At 36.6% G+C, this 12,863-nt stretch overlaps 1 protein-coding gene across 1 annotated transcript in view; it reads left to right on the top strand.

Moving 5' to 3' along the window:
• Positions 1–12,863, top strand: part of LOC124775486 (sialin-like) — a 140,869-nt gene that overhangs the window by 34,096 nt on the left and 93,910 nt on the right. Inside the window, exon 7 of the mRNA XM_047250319.1 lies at positions 7,910–8,151. Coding sequence (XP_047106275.1) covers positions 7,910–8,151 — 242 coding nt within the window. The remainder of the gene's footprint in view (positions 1–7,909; positions 8,152–12,863) is intronic.

Raw genomic sequence — 12,863 nt, 5'->3', positions numbered from 1 at the left:
CCCTTCTTTGCTTAGAACTGGGTTTCCATCTGAGCTCTTGATATTCATACAAGTCATTCTCTTATCTCCAAAGGTCTCTTTAATTTTCCTGTAGGTTGGCTTCTACTAGTTTCTCCATTCGTCTGTAAAGAATTTGTGTTAGTATTTTGCAGCTGTGACTTATTCAACTGATAGTTCGGTAATTTTCACATCTGTCAACACCTGCTTTCTGGTAATTTTGTTGATGTTCTTTTAACCTCTTTCAAAGAGACTATCCATTTCATTCAATTGGATGGTGTTATGCATCAGCTTACCAAGCACTAAAACTTTATTTTGAGAGATTGCGAAAATGTGAAAGAGTTAATATGAATTCAGTTCCTACACTAAATCTAGTTTTTAAGCACTACAATTATGAAACTGAATTAAATTTAGATGCCCATATCTTAAAATCATATAAAATGTAGCAAAACTGTGACTTTATATAGAAATGGTACTTGGTCATGTGATGCTTTTATGTATGATTTTCAGTTCTACATTTTATGTTAGCTGATTCCAGGCCAAAATGTGTCTCTTTGTCAAGTGATGAAAATTAGAGAAGGATGTAATGTCATGTCAATTATTTCATAAATCATGATACAATTGTATTAGTTCAGGTTATATTTAAAGATACTTAACTGGTATACAAGGAAAATAGCATTACCATTCAATGTTTAAGCTTTTTATTTATGTGTTTATTCAAGTAACATCTTCCTACATAACTTGAAGAAAAATGCTCCTTGTATATTCAGAAAATACTGCACACTCTCTAATGCAATTAGAAAAACATTTCTAGAAGTAAAAAATTATGATGATATATAATAGTTTGGAGCTATAATTGTATTTTATTGACCTAAGAACACAGGTAGTAACATTGATTTTATACATTTACACACCTTATTTGAATATATGAATGCCAGATACCGACTACAACATTACAAAATTATAGCATACATTTAATTTAAATATAATGAAGCTATTTCTTAGGATGTTTTTTGTTGTAAATTTTGTAGACATGAAATTATAATGAACGCTCTTACAAAGAAATGGAAACTTAAGACTTGTATAAGTGAAAAATAGAAATTTCTTATTTTGATATTTCACTATCAACAATAAACTACAGTTGTGAGCAGCCAAAGCCATCAGTTTAATCGTCGGAGTCAGGGTGCATGAAGAGTTTGTGGTAAAAATCTTGTGCATCATTTGGAATGAGACCCATCAGGCAATGAATGCCCTTTATCTTGGCTTTAGAAATTGGGTTCCCATTTGACCATAGAAGTGTTAAGAGGGCATGAAAATTGATTTTATCCCGTATTTGAGGAGGTCAACCAGCTAATTTCTTACTAATGTCAATTTCAAACAATGGAAACTCCAGAGAAGAATATCAACAATATAGGAAATGATAGAGCACTACTTACTGTAAATAAGACATGTTTGCCTGCAGAGAGCCACAGTTAAAAGACACTTAGATAAAGCTTTTGGCCACAGCCTTATTCAGCAAAAGAGAAAGACACAGCGCTCACACACACAAGCAAGCACACATTGTACGTACATGACTGCCACATCCAGCATCTTGGGCTATAATGTCAATTTCAAATTGTTCATCATTAAATCCAGTTTTGAACAATATATTGAATGGTTTGTCTTTAAACTGTTCTACATCTCTCATCATCAACCACTTTATTTTCTTTTCTGGGAGTTGGTTTTGTGATTTACTATGTTGTTTTCTACATTTGACACACTCTTGAAATGGACAGTAAGAGGATTTCTATTGTGACACACTTCCAGGACATACATGTAATCATTTGGTATAAAAAGTCTCTGTTGCAGTTTAAGAGTGCATGCTATGAGGGTGAGTCAAATGAAAACCTTAAATTTTTAATAACAAATCAAAATTTCGCGCCGTTATCCTGTAGGTTGGGAAGCATACTACAAACAGCATGCAGAATGGCCTGTAGGTGGCAGCATAGTGCAGATGTACACATACCGTCGCAGTATCAGTATAAAGATGGCTGCCCCACTTGCAGACTTGCACCAGGGAAGAACAGCGTTCTGTTATTCAGGTTTTGCGTAGTGAAGGTGTGAAACCTATCGATATTCATTGACGAATGAAGGTGATGCATGTTTGTCACCTCAGCAAGTCTACAAATGGAGTATGAAGATCGCAAATGGTGTGACTTCAGTGGAAGATGCTCCTTATCCAGGTCAGGCACAACGCGTTGTGACTCCACAGAACATGGCAGCAGTTGAAGCCATAGTGAAGGAAAACTGCCGAGTGACACTGAATGACATTGCAGCATGTTTACAGATTAGTCTTGGGTGAGCACACCACATTGTGCATGACGTACTCCAGTTTCACAAAGTGTCTGCAAGATGGGTGCCATGGCAGCTGACTCCTGAAATGAGAGAATGACGTGTTGATGCATGTGAAGAACTTCTTCGGCACTTTGAACAAGAAGGAGATGGCTTCCTTGCAAGAATCGTTACTGGGGACGAAACCTGGGTTCACTTCCACCAACCGGAAATGAAGAGAGCGAGCAAGCAATGGTACCATTCCTCATCACCAAAACAAAAGAAGTTTCGAACAGAACCATCAGCAGGGAAGGTTATGCTGACTCTCTTTTGGGGCAAAAAAAACCGTCATTTTGGAGCATTACATGCCACTGTCACTAGCGCATCATACACAGATCTCCTAAAAAATCATCTGCGGCCTGCAATCAAATTAAAGTGATGTGCATTGCTGTCAGCAGGTGTACTTTTGCAATATGGCAATGCGAGGCCCCACACTGCCCATACAACGGTTGCAACAATCACAGACCTGCATTTTGAGTGTATTCTTCATCCACCGTACTCACCAGACCTTGCCCCAAGTGATTTCCATATGTTTGGACCACTCAAAGACGCAATGGGAGGAAAGAAGTTCCATTCTGATGAAGAGGTACACCACACGGTGCATGTGCATGAGTAGTTGCATGGACTACCAAAAGAATTTTTTTCTAAACGAATTTATGCACTTTGTAAGTGCTGGAGGACTTGCATTGAGTGTGGGCAAGATTATGTTGAAAAGTGATACAGCTTTGTACCACTTCTGCACAATAAATAATATTTTTAAAAAAATTTAAGGTTTTCATTTGACTCACCCTCATATGTCTGCAGAATTGCTGTCATCTGGAAGGAATATACGTCTAGGTATAAGAATTCTCTGTCTTATTTTCTACAGTGCAGGATGCTGATCTAAAATGGATTTTAGCATGAAAAACATCTTGATGTTTCTATTTTCTCCATGTCCTGCCTCACCCTCTAACCATACTTAGCAGTGTCTTGTGTCCATACTAGCATTATGAATACCTATGTTATATAGCCACAATTGTTGCTTGCAGAACACAACGTTTGGAGGAATTCTTGGAGGAGGCAACATTTCTTCAAGGTCAACACAAAAAAAGAACTTCTCCCTTCTCTTCTTATTTTGCTCATAAAATATCTGAAGATTTCAGATCCTGAGCAGCCTTCACTATATTAAGATGAGCACTTTTCATTAGTCTTATGGTTTTGTGCCACTAAATTGTCACAATTTTTTTCAGGACCTCAAGTCTGTCACAAACATTAGGCTACATATGTCTTTTTTCAGCTCCTTTCTTTGTAAATTAAATTTTGACAGTAATGATTTCTTGTAAGAGGCCAGTGTACTGGGTCTGAATATTCTTTTTTGTACAGACTGTACATGAGGTAAAGGGTAATTTCTGGGACAAGGAATTTTCTATTTGTTTTTCCTCTTCTAAAGTGAGATTTGTATTTAGGAATTTTTCTGATATGATCTACTACTTCTTTGCATTTCTCTTCAGCAAGCCTGTTCTTTCATAAACCCACTCCTTGGAAGTGTATAATGTCCTGTGGTAACTTAATTTTCTGTAGAGCCAAATGTTTCATTCTGTTGGATATTCTAAAAGTCTAGAGTAAGAAAGTTTTACATACAAGTACCCGCATATTGTTTACATCCTTTTCTGTAAGTTCTTAAGTCTCTCCCTTTTACTTCATTTTCCTGTAGGCGTACCATAGTGCAAATAAGTGCTGTTTGAGCATCACGTGAGTCAGTATTGTAAAATTTTAAATTATCCCTTCTTAACTTTGAAAAACATTTTACTCTTTGAGTTATGTAAGTCTTATTTCTAACATATTTGTCCTCCTTATATATTAATTTTGTGATGGGTACTTTCTTGCCTGTCCCTTCCTTGGTCTCCCATTTGAAGACTCTCCTATGTATTCATCATTCAACATTTCATGATCTTGTATTTCTTCACAGCCTTCAGAAATTTTAGTTGGGATCACAGCACCCAAATTGGAAACATTATTTCTTTCATAATATGGTTGTACAGATGTTGGGGCTTAAATTAGACTTTATTGGACTCGATGGTGTGACATCAACAGCAGATTTATGTGATGGATAAGATGTTGCAAAGGCAAGTCACTGGAAGCCTACTGCATCTTCATTTTCCTGCATATGGAAAACCAGATGCTTAATTAAATATAGTAATTTAGAATGTCACTTTTATGAATCATAGCTAGAAGAGCCTACATATAATTTGCAATTAGACTGCACCTCAAAACCCAGTCTTATACTAAGAAACTAACTTGAGTTTCAAGTTCATCCATCTTCTTCATGATCTCAATTACACATTCTGCTCATGTTCCATTATCCAAACAACACTCAAGAACAGTAAAAACTATAAAATATATTATTAGAGGACTGTCTCACAATCGGAAAAACACACGACACATGGGAGAGAGAACCACAGCGCATGAGTGGGTGGGGATTGGGGGGGGGGGGAGAGCAAAGGCAAAGCATTAATGCATCATGTGTCCAACTGATATTTATTTGCCACATAGCCAACTGATGCAAAATAAAACTGTAAAACTGTAAGATTGCGTGGTTAGTCAACTGATGTAAAATGTGATAATTGAGGTGGAGTGTTTGCCGTTTCATTCAAATTAACTTCCTGTTGAAAAATTGATCATATTGGTGTAAAACAATTTTTATAGATAGTTTACACTTCCACACATGAGTAGGTACAAAAATCTAAAAAAAAATACAAAATGGTGCTTGGTCAAGTGGTGCATAACCACCATCCAATTGATTTTCCAAGTCCTGTGCCATCTTTTGACAGGATTACTTCAGCCAAGCATAAAAGTATTACTTTCTTTTCCTTGCACTTGAATTCATTTTTAAAATATCTGAATTGTTTCCTTTACTGCGTGCTTGTGTGCAGTATGCATAACACTGTAGATTGGCTACTCCCTTCTCAACTATTGTTCACTTTTCACATCTTTCATCTCTTGTAACTACAGTCTGGTTTCTGCACTAGTTGTAGATAACCTTTTGCTCCATGCTAACTTCAGAATTTATAAGAGTATATTTGAGTCAGCATTGTCAAAACCTTTCTCTGAATCTACAAATGCTATGACATAGGTTTGCCTTTTTCAGTCTGTTGTCCAAGACTAGTTGTAGGGTCAGTATTACCTTGCATGTTTCTAAATTTCTCTAGAATCTAAACTAATTTTCCCTGAGGTCATCTTCTACCAGTTTTTCTATTTTTCTATATGTAATTTTATATTAGCATTTGGCAACCATAATTTATTAAACTATGGTTCAGTAATATTCGCACCTGTCGGCACGTGCCTACTTTGGAATCAGAATTATTATATCTTTCCTGAAGTCTCAGTGTATTTCACCTGCCTCATCTCTCCTGTAAGAGGACCAGTTTTATTCACATCTACATCCATACTCTGCAGATCACTGTGAAGAGCATGGCAGAGAACATGTCCCATTCTACCAGCTATCAGGGCTTTCTCCCCTATCCAGTCACATATGGAGTGTGAAAGAATGACTGTTTAAATGCCTCTGTGCATGCTGTAATTAACCAGATGTTGTCCTCACAATATGTAAGAGGTTGTAGTAAATCCTTAGAGTCATCATTTAAAACCATTTCTTGAAACTTCGTTAGTATTTTTCCTCAGGGCAGTTTACATCTTCAGGTGTCTCACAGTTCACTTCTTGCAACATCTCTGTGACACTCTGCTGTGGGCCAGACAAACTGATGACCACTTGTGCTGCCCTCCTCTGTATACATTTAATACCTCGTGTTAATCCTGTTGGGACAGGTCCACGCATCTGAACAACATTCTACGATGGGTTGCATGAGAGATTAGAAAGCAATCTTCAGTGTGGACTGATTTCATTTCCCAAGTATTCCACCAATACAACATAGTCTGCTACCTGTTTTTCATAGTATGTTCTCCCAAGGATGACAATAATTCTGACGAAATGTTATCTACTCAAAGTGCCTTTTTTGACTTAGAACTCCCAGTGCTCTGTCGAATTCTTCTGATACTATCATGCCTCTCATCAAATTCATTTCCTTTGTATAGCCCTTCTGCATCTGCTCCCTCCTTTTGTCAGTTATAGTCAACAACACATGTGATATCCAAGAATTATACTGGGCCTTGTCCGCCCCCGGTAGCTGCATGGTCAGCGTGATGGAATATCAATCTTCTGGGCCTGGGTTCGATTCCTGGCTGGGTCGGGGAATTTTCTCCGCCCAGGGACTGGGTGTTGTGTTGTCCTCATCATCATCCTATCATCCTCCTTGACTGCAGGTTGCCGAAGTGGCATCAAATTGAAAGACCTGCACCCGGTGAACTGTCTGCCCGATGGGGGGCCCTAGCCATGTGATTAAATTAAACTGGGCCTTCCTTGACCTTTTCTTCATTTTTGATCTTTTGCTGCCTTCACCATTTCATTTCACAAGCTACCCACTTAACATTACCTAATGCTCCCTTTAAAACTTTGTCAGCAGTGGCAGTTTCATTTTATCCAGGTTCCATCTCATTAATTCCCTAACTTTATGTATTTTTAAATGTTTTAATTTGCAGTTTATGATCAGTTAATTGTGGTAAGAGTTCATATCTGCCACTGGAAACTTTTCCTGTTTAAAATTTGGTTTTGAATTCTCTGTCTCACTATTATATATCTGACACCTTCCAGTGTCACCCGCTCACTTCCAAATATGCAGCCCTCTTTCATGAATCTTAAACAACATGTCTGCAGTGACCAAACTGCACTGAAATTCCAGCAGGCTGCTTCCCCTTTCATACTTTTCCCCCAGTCAATGTTTTCCCCTTTCCCCCAGTTCATTTTCTCCTGCTATCTTTTCTTCTCTTCATTTTCTTACTATCAAACTACAGTACCCCTCCCCTACAATTAAATTTTCATCTCTCTCAGCAGTCAAAATAACTCTTTTTTTTATTTCATCAAACATTCTTTCAATCTCTTCATCACCTGCAGAGGTAGTAGACATTTAAACTTGTGTTAGTGTAGAGGGTGTTGGCTTTGTGTCTGCCTCGGCTGCAGTAATGTGTTCACTAAGCTTTTCATAGTAACTATGGCTTATTATTATTACCTTATTCATTCTTGCACATACTCTTGCATTACCTCTGTCTGATTTTGTGTTGATAACCTGGTACCCATTTTACTAAAAGTCCTGTTCTTCCTGCCTGCACTTTTCACTAATTCCCACTACACCTTCAATCCATCCATTTGTCTAACCTACCTACCCAATTAAGGGCTCTAACACTTCATGCTAAAACTATAGAATGCCAGATTTCTTTTTAAATGGTTAAAATTTTAATCTTTTATTGGGGTTATCAGAAAAAACTGAGATATAAGATAGTGAAACTTCATTTTACGTGGGTTCTAAATAATTGCTTAGTAAGTAAATATTTCTAGAACATTTATGTAATATAATTAGTCTCGCATGCAAAAACTTAATTTGAACTTTAAGATAGTGCCCATTCCCACTGTGCTGAAATTCTCTTTATGATATGCAATATTTTTTTCCAGCGGGAATTGGGCCAGCAGTAGCTTTTATCATCATTACATTTGTGGGCTGCAATTCAAGTGTTATTGTGGTTCTTCTAATAATAACAACAACAACAAACTCAGCACTCTATGGAGGAAGTTACCTTAATCACATGGATCTGGCACGCAACTTTGCTGGTACAATATCAGGACTTCTCCACACAGTAGTTACATCCTGTGGAATATTTGCTCCACTTGCTGTAGGAGCCCTGATTAATGAAAATGTGAGTATTTAGAACATGGCTTTTTTATATGAATAATGACATCCAGTCATTAATGCTTCTCCATACAACTCAAAATACAGTTTTTGGGACACAAACTATGAAGGCTAAATCACAATTGTGGAGTGCGATGCTTTAAAGTCCCTGTAGTTTAGTTGCGTTCTGACTCAAGTGGAATATACTGGACATATAACAATACTCAGTTCCAGATGATTTGTGTTGGCCTATTGTGAGTTTAAAAAAAGTTTTTTTATATGTGTATGTGACTGTTTAGTGAAATAAAATTAGATCCAGCATTGTGGTCTCTGTTGCCATAGGTGCTACCTAGTAGGCCTATAGATCTGCATACAATGCCAGGTCCCTATTTCTCCATTTATTGCATTAAGGTGCAATCTGCAAATCCATTTGATGATTGGACATTAAGAGTTTATGCTGTAAGGCATTATTACAGTACCACATTTCTTAATTTTTTGTTCATTTTTTTACTAATCAGATAGAAGTAAATACTATGATATATCACCAGTTTGAAATTTGTTCATGGCAGCTAAAATGTGAATCCACTTCTTTCAAGTACAACGTATACAGGACTGTCTCCTGTATACTTCATCTGTCTCTTAACCAGCTAATGCCTACAAAAGGATCAGATCATATAAGTGTATACTTACCACAGCTCACCTGAAAATGAGGTTTCTAAAATGTAGTATCTATCACAACATTTCAATTTAGCAGACTATGTTACAATGTATCGTGTGTCTTCTTCTCTTCAGCAGATAGCTGCCTAGCAGAAATACAGTATTTTTTATGAAATTGTTCAAATAAACAAGCCTCATTTGCACTGCATTTGCTATGTATCCATGGATCACTCCTCTCACCAGCACAGCCTAATCTACACACACAGCTACTCACGTAGAATTCTGAGACATCCACTGCATTGATGGGATCTGCAATAACACTTCTACTTTTCAAGGCAGTTATAAAAATGAAAATGGCAAATGAGCAAACTTTCATTACTGTGTTTAGTTTTGACTGTCCTTAACCCCTTGCCATCATCATCTGTGTGCTGATAGTTCCAAAGGTCCTGGAAAGAACCATGTGAGTCCATGTCTTGTGACAAATTTTAGCCAGGAGATCTTCAAGATTATCTAGTTGCCTGTTGTGTCACTCAATTTTCAAACATCAAGTAGATAAGCTTGGTAATTACTAAGGAAGTTGGGTAGAAACAAAATAAAAGTAAGAGGCAAGACTCATCTCTCTGCTAATAGGATTGGGTCACATTTACTGTCTACATCCAGAGCACCAAGAGATAAAACAGACATAAGATACACCAGACACAAACATTCATTGCTCAAAAAGACCATTAATGAATAATGTGAATTCTCAAGAACTTTCTCTGCATCTGAAATTTTGGCTGCTCTTAAAACTCTAAAACCTTGAAAGGCACTGGATAGTGACAGAATCCATCCCAAACTATTCTAAAAGATGGCTGGCAGATTTCTTCTCTGATATTATAACTGGTTCAATCCTACAAAAAATGAAGCAATCAAAGGTCATAGCAATAGCCCAGTCCCATTACTGAGCAGTATTTATAATGCCTTGAAAGGGTTATGTACAGTTGGATTAGCCCAGTGATCTTTCAGAATCTTCCTGCTAAAGAAGCTGGCTTTGGAACAGGACTGAGTAGTGTTCATCAAGTCTTATCATTAACCCTCGAGCGGGCGTGCCTGTGCATAAAGTACGCCAACCAAAAACAAAATGTTTCAGCATGGTTCCATTGTTTTTTCACAACTGCAAACACATACCAGTTCGTTCACTATTGGTTCAGGGAACACAGCAATAAATTGTGTTGTCATATGTCCAAGTGAGCAGCAGTAATATAAAATACAAAGAGAGCTAGGTGAGAAAAAAATGTATGATTCATACAAAAAAGTGACCCTGATTACGAACTAGCAACATAATGCCACAGTGAGGCAGTTGTATATGAGATTATGCTGGGTTCTGATGCATCTGCATTGTTTAATGCTTTGAGTGGGTCATTGCTGTCTCTGTAACATCTGCCCTTGACAACAGAGTATTATAGTGAAAATTTATTTCATTATTGTTTAATAAAACAGTGGTTAAGGTCATATTTTCTCATTGTTTAAATAAACTAAGATTAAACTGTGGTTTTGATGATACATAACATAAACAAAGCTATCCTATACATATGCTCAAAGTGCGCCGCATGCCTGCTCACGCTATGAAAAATGGTGCACCTGCTCGAGGGTTAATAATATTTATTGAAGCATGATTCCAGATGAAACAAAAAGCATCGTTTGCTTGCACTAATCTAAGTGCAGCATATGATATAGTTTGGAGATGTGGGATACTTTACAACTTATTACAAGCTGCTCCATGCAGAGGACAATGAAACTAACAAACAACATGTCAGTTGGAAGAACATTTACTGTAACCACAGGAGAAGACACTAGCTGTCCAGAAGTATTGAATAATGGCCTACCACAGAGATCTATTCTCAGTCTTCTCATGTTTAATTTATATATACATCTGATATTCCTCTAATATAGCTCAGGAGGCTTGGCCATGTGAGTGACTGGGCAACTTCTGATCTAGGTATCTTATGCCAGTATTTCCATAACTGGAGGTTACAACCCAAATCTTCATCACCATCTTGTGACTGTGACATACAGTGTCTCACACTGTATCAAATTGTCCCACAAATGCCTACAAGGCTTCTTTCAAAGATTTACCGACACTGACAAGTGGTGTGATAAACCACACAAAAGACCTTGACATTTGCTTCTAGCTGTTTTTGTTTGTGTTATATTATGTTGGAGAGCCGTGTTGAAATGTTAACATGTAGTGATTTAGTAATCTTTGTGTGTTTGTAGCAATCCTTGTGATTCAAAAATTCTTAATGCACACCATACTGTAACAAAAAACATTATGGGCTCTAAATGAAGTGAGTACTGGACCCCAAGCTGTGTTTCAACTGAAAACTCTGTCTCAGTTTATTAAGTTTTCTAATATCTGTATTTTGATAGACTCTTTTAACTATGCTGTCACAGAAACTTGCTAGTTTCACCACACTGCTGGTCCCATTGTACTTTATTTTATGTTTATATTCATAGCAGTGCTTGGCAACAGCTGATTTACTTTGTTGTTTTAGTCATTTTCATCACTAATGTCCCTTGCATCTCTTCCCAACTGTTCTGATGATCTGCCCCATATAAGAAAGTTTTAGTTAGTATAGCTTCATATCACATATGTAACAATAATGCTTTCAGTGTCTGTTCCCTTTTAACACCAAGTAGTAGAGAAGGGATAATACAAGCTGTGGTGTAAATAATGATATTAGCAAGAAGTATACTACCTTCTATATCACAAAGAAAATAATTCTATAATATTGTGTATAAAAGATCTAATGTATTTTTATCTCTCTTTCCTATTTTACAGCCATCACTAACACAATGGAATATAGTATTTTACATTGCTGCAGGAATTTCAGCAGCTACATATGTTTTGTACTTTGCATTAGGAAGTGTTAAAGAGCAGTCCTGGAACACACCCAAAGTTGAAAAGGAAGAACCAAGTATCAGCACAATCACAGAGAAAGTATAATACCAAACATCTGTTTGATATTTTGGTAGTAGGCCTTGTTGCCATTGCTCATCCGACTGTGCTACAACTGCAAGTGTAGCCATCAAAGAGACATAGTACTTTGATATTATCCTCGTAACTACTGTATTAGAAGCTATGATCTGAGTACTATAAAATATTTTTGTGTACCTTTAATGAAAGTATTCTTCCCCTACTAGCAGAAAAATTGTGTACAGGATTACGTTTGTATGAACCTGACAAGTAGGGTTTTTGAAAGATTGACATTAAATATGCTAATATTTGAGCTTCAGTTGGTGCTCCATCACCTAAATAAACTATGTCTTTACTGTCCTGTCAGATACATTTCATTTCACTGACTGCTCTCTGTCTGACTGTTTTGTTCACATATTTGCATATCTGATATTACTGACTCTATAGTGTCAGAACTCTAGTTAATCATATACATCAAGTGCTTTAATGGACCACAGTAAAAATTTGTTTCATTCTCTTTCCATATTTTGCAAACAAAACTCATTGAAGCTGTCACTCAGCCAACATTTCTGGAATGCATGTGTGTATTTGTATGCACTTATGTAGATGTCTGAGTGTATCAAATATCACCATTATATCATTTGTATAATACAACCCATTTTATGCCTAAACCAAACATTTTATTAGTAGGTAAACTCCCTGAATCTGTTTGTAGTTTAATTCTCTTGTTGTACAATAAGCATTATTACTGTTGTAAGCAGAAGAAATACTCATACACAAAATAAACAATATTTATGAACTTTGTATCTCTTTATTATCCTGCATGCCATCCACAGTAATTGTTTTCCTTGCTACATAGATAAAAAACAATAACCCTATCTGCTATAAATAAAAAATGGTGAAGTCTTAAAACCCATTCATGCTTACCAGTCCTTTGAATACAGTAAGACAGGTATTATTCATCCCTTCTACAAATTATGTTACTGCATAAACCTAATCTTAAATAATAACAATATACTGGTAGCACAATAGTTTCCATGAAACTTGTTGCCCTCTGCCATTTATATAGATAAATATAATGCTTTTGTTCAGCTCAAAAATTTTGTATTTATTTTTATCATGTGTTT

The sequence above is a fragment of the Schistocerca piceifrons genome, chromosome 2 (genome assembly GCF_021461385.2).
Source record: "Schistocerca piceifrons isolate TAMUIC-IGC-003096 chromosome 2, iqSchPice1.1, whole genome shotgun sequence".
NCBI lineage: Eukaryota > Metazoa > Arthropoda > Insecta > Orthoptera > Acrididae > Schistocerca > Schistocerca piceifrons.
The sequence above is the reverse complement of the archived record's forward strand: the minus strand, read 5'-3'. Positions and strand labels throughout refer to the sequence as shown.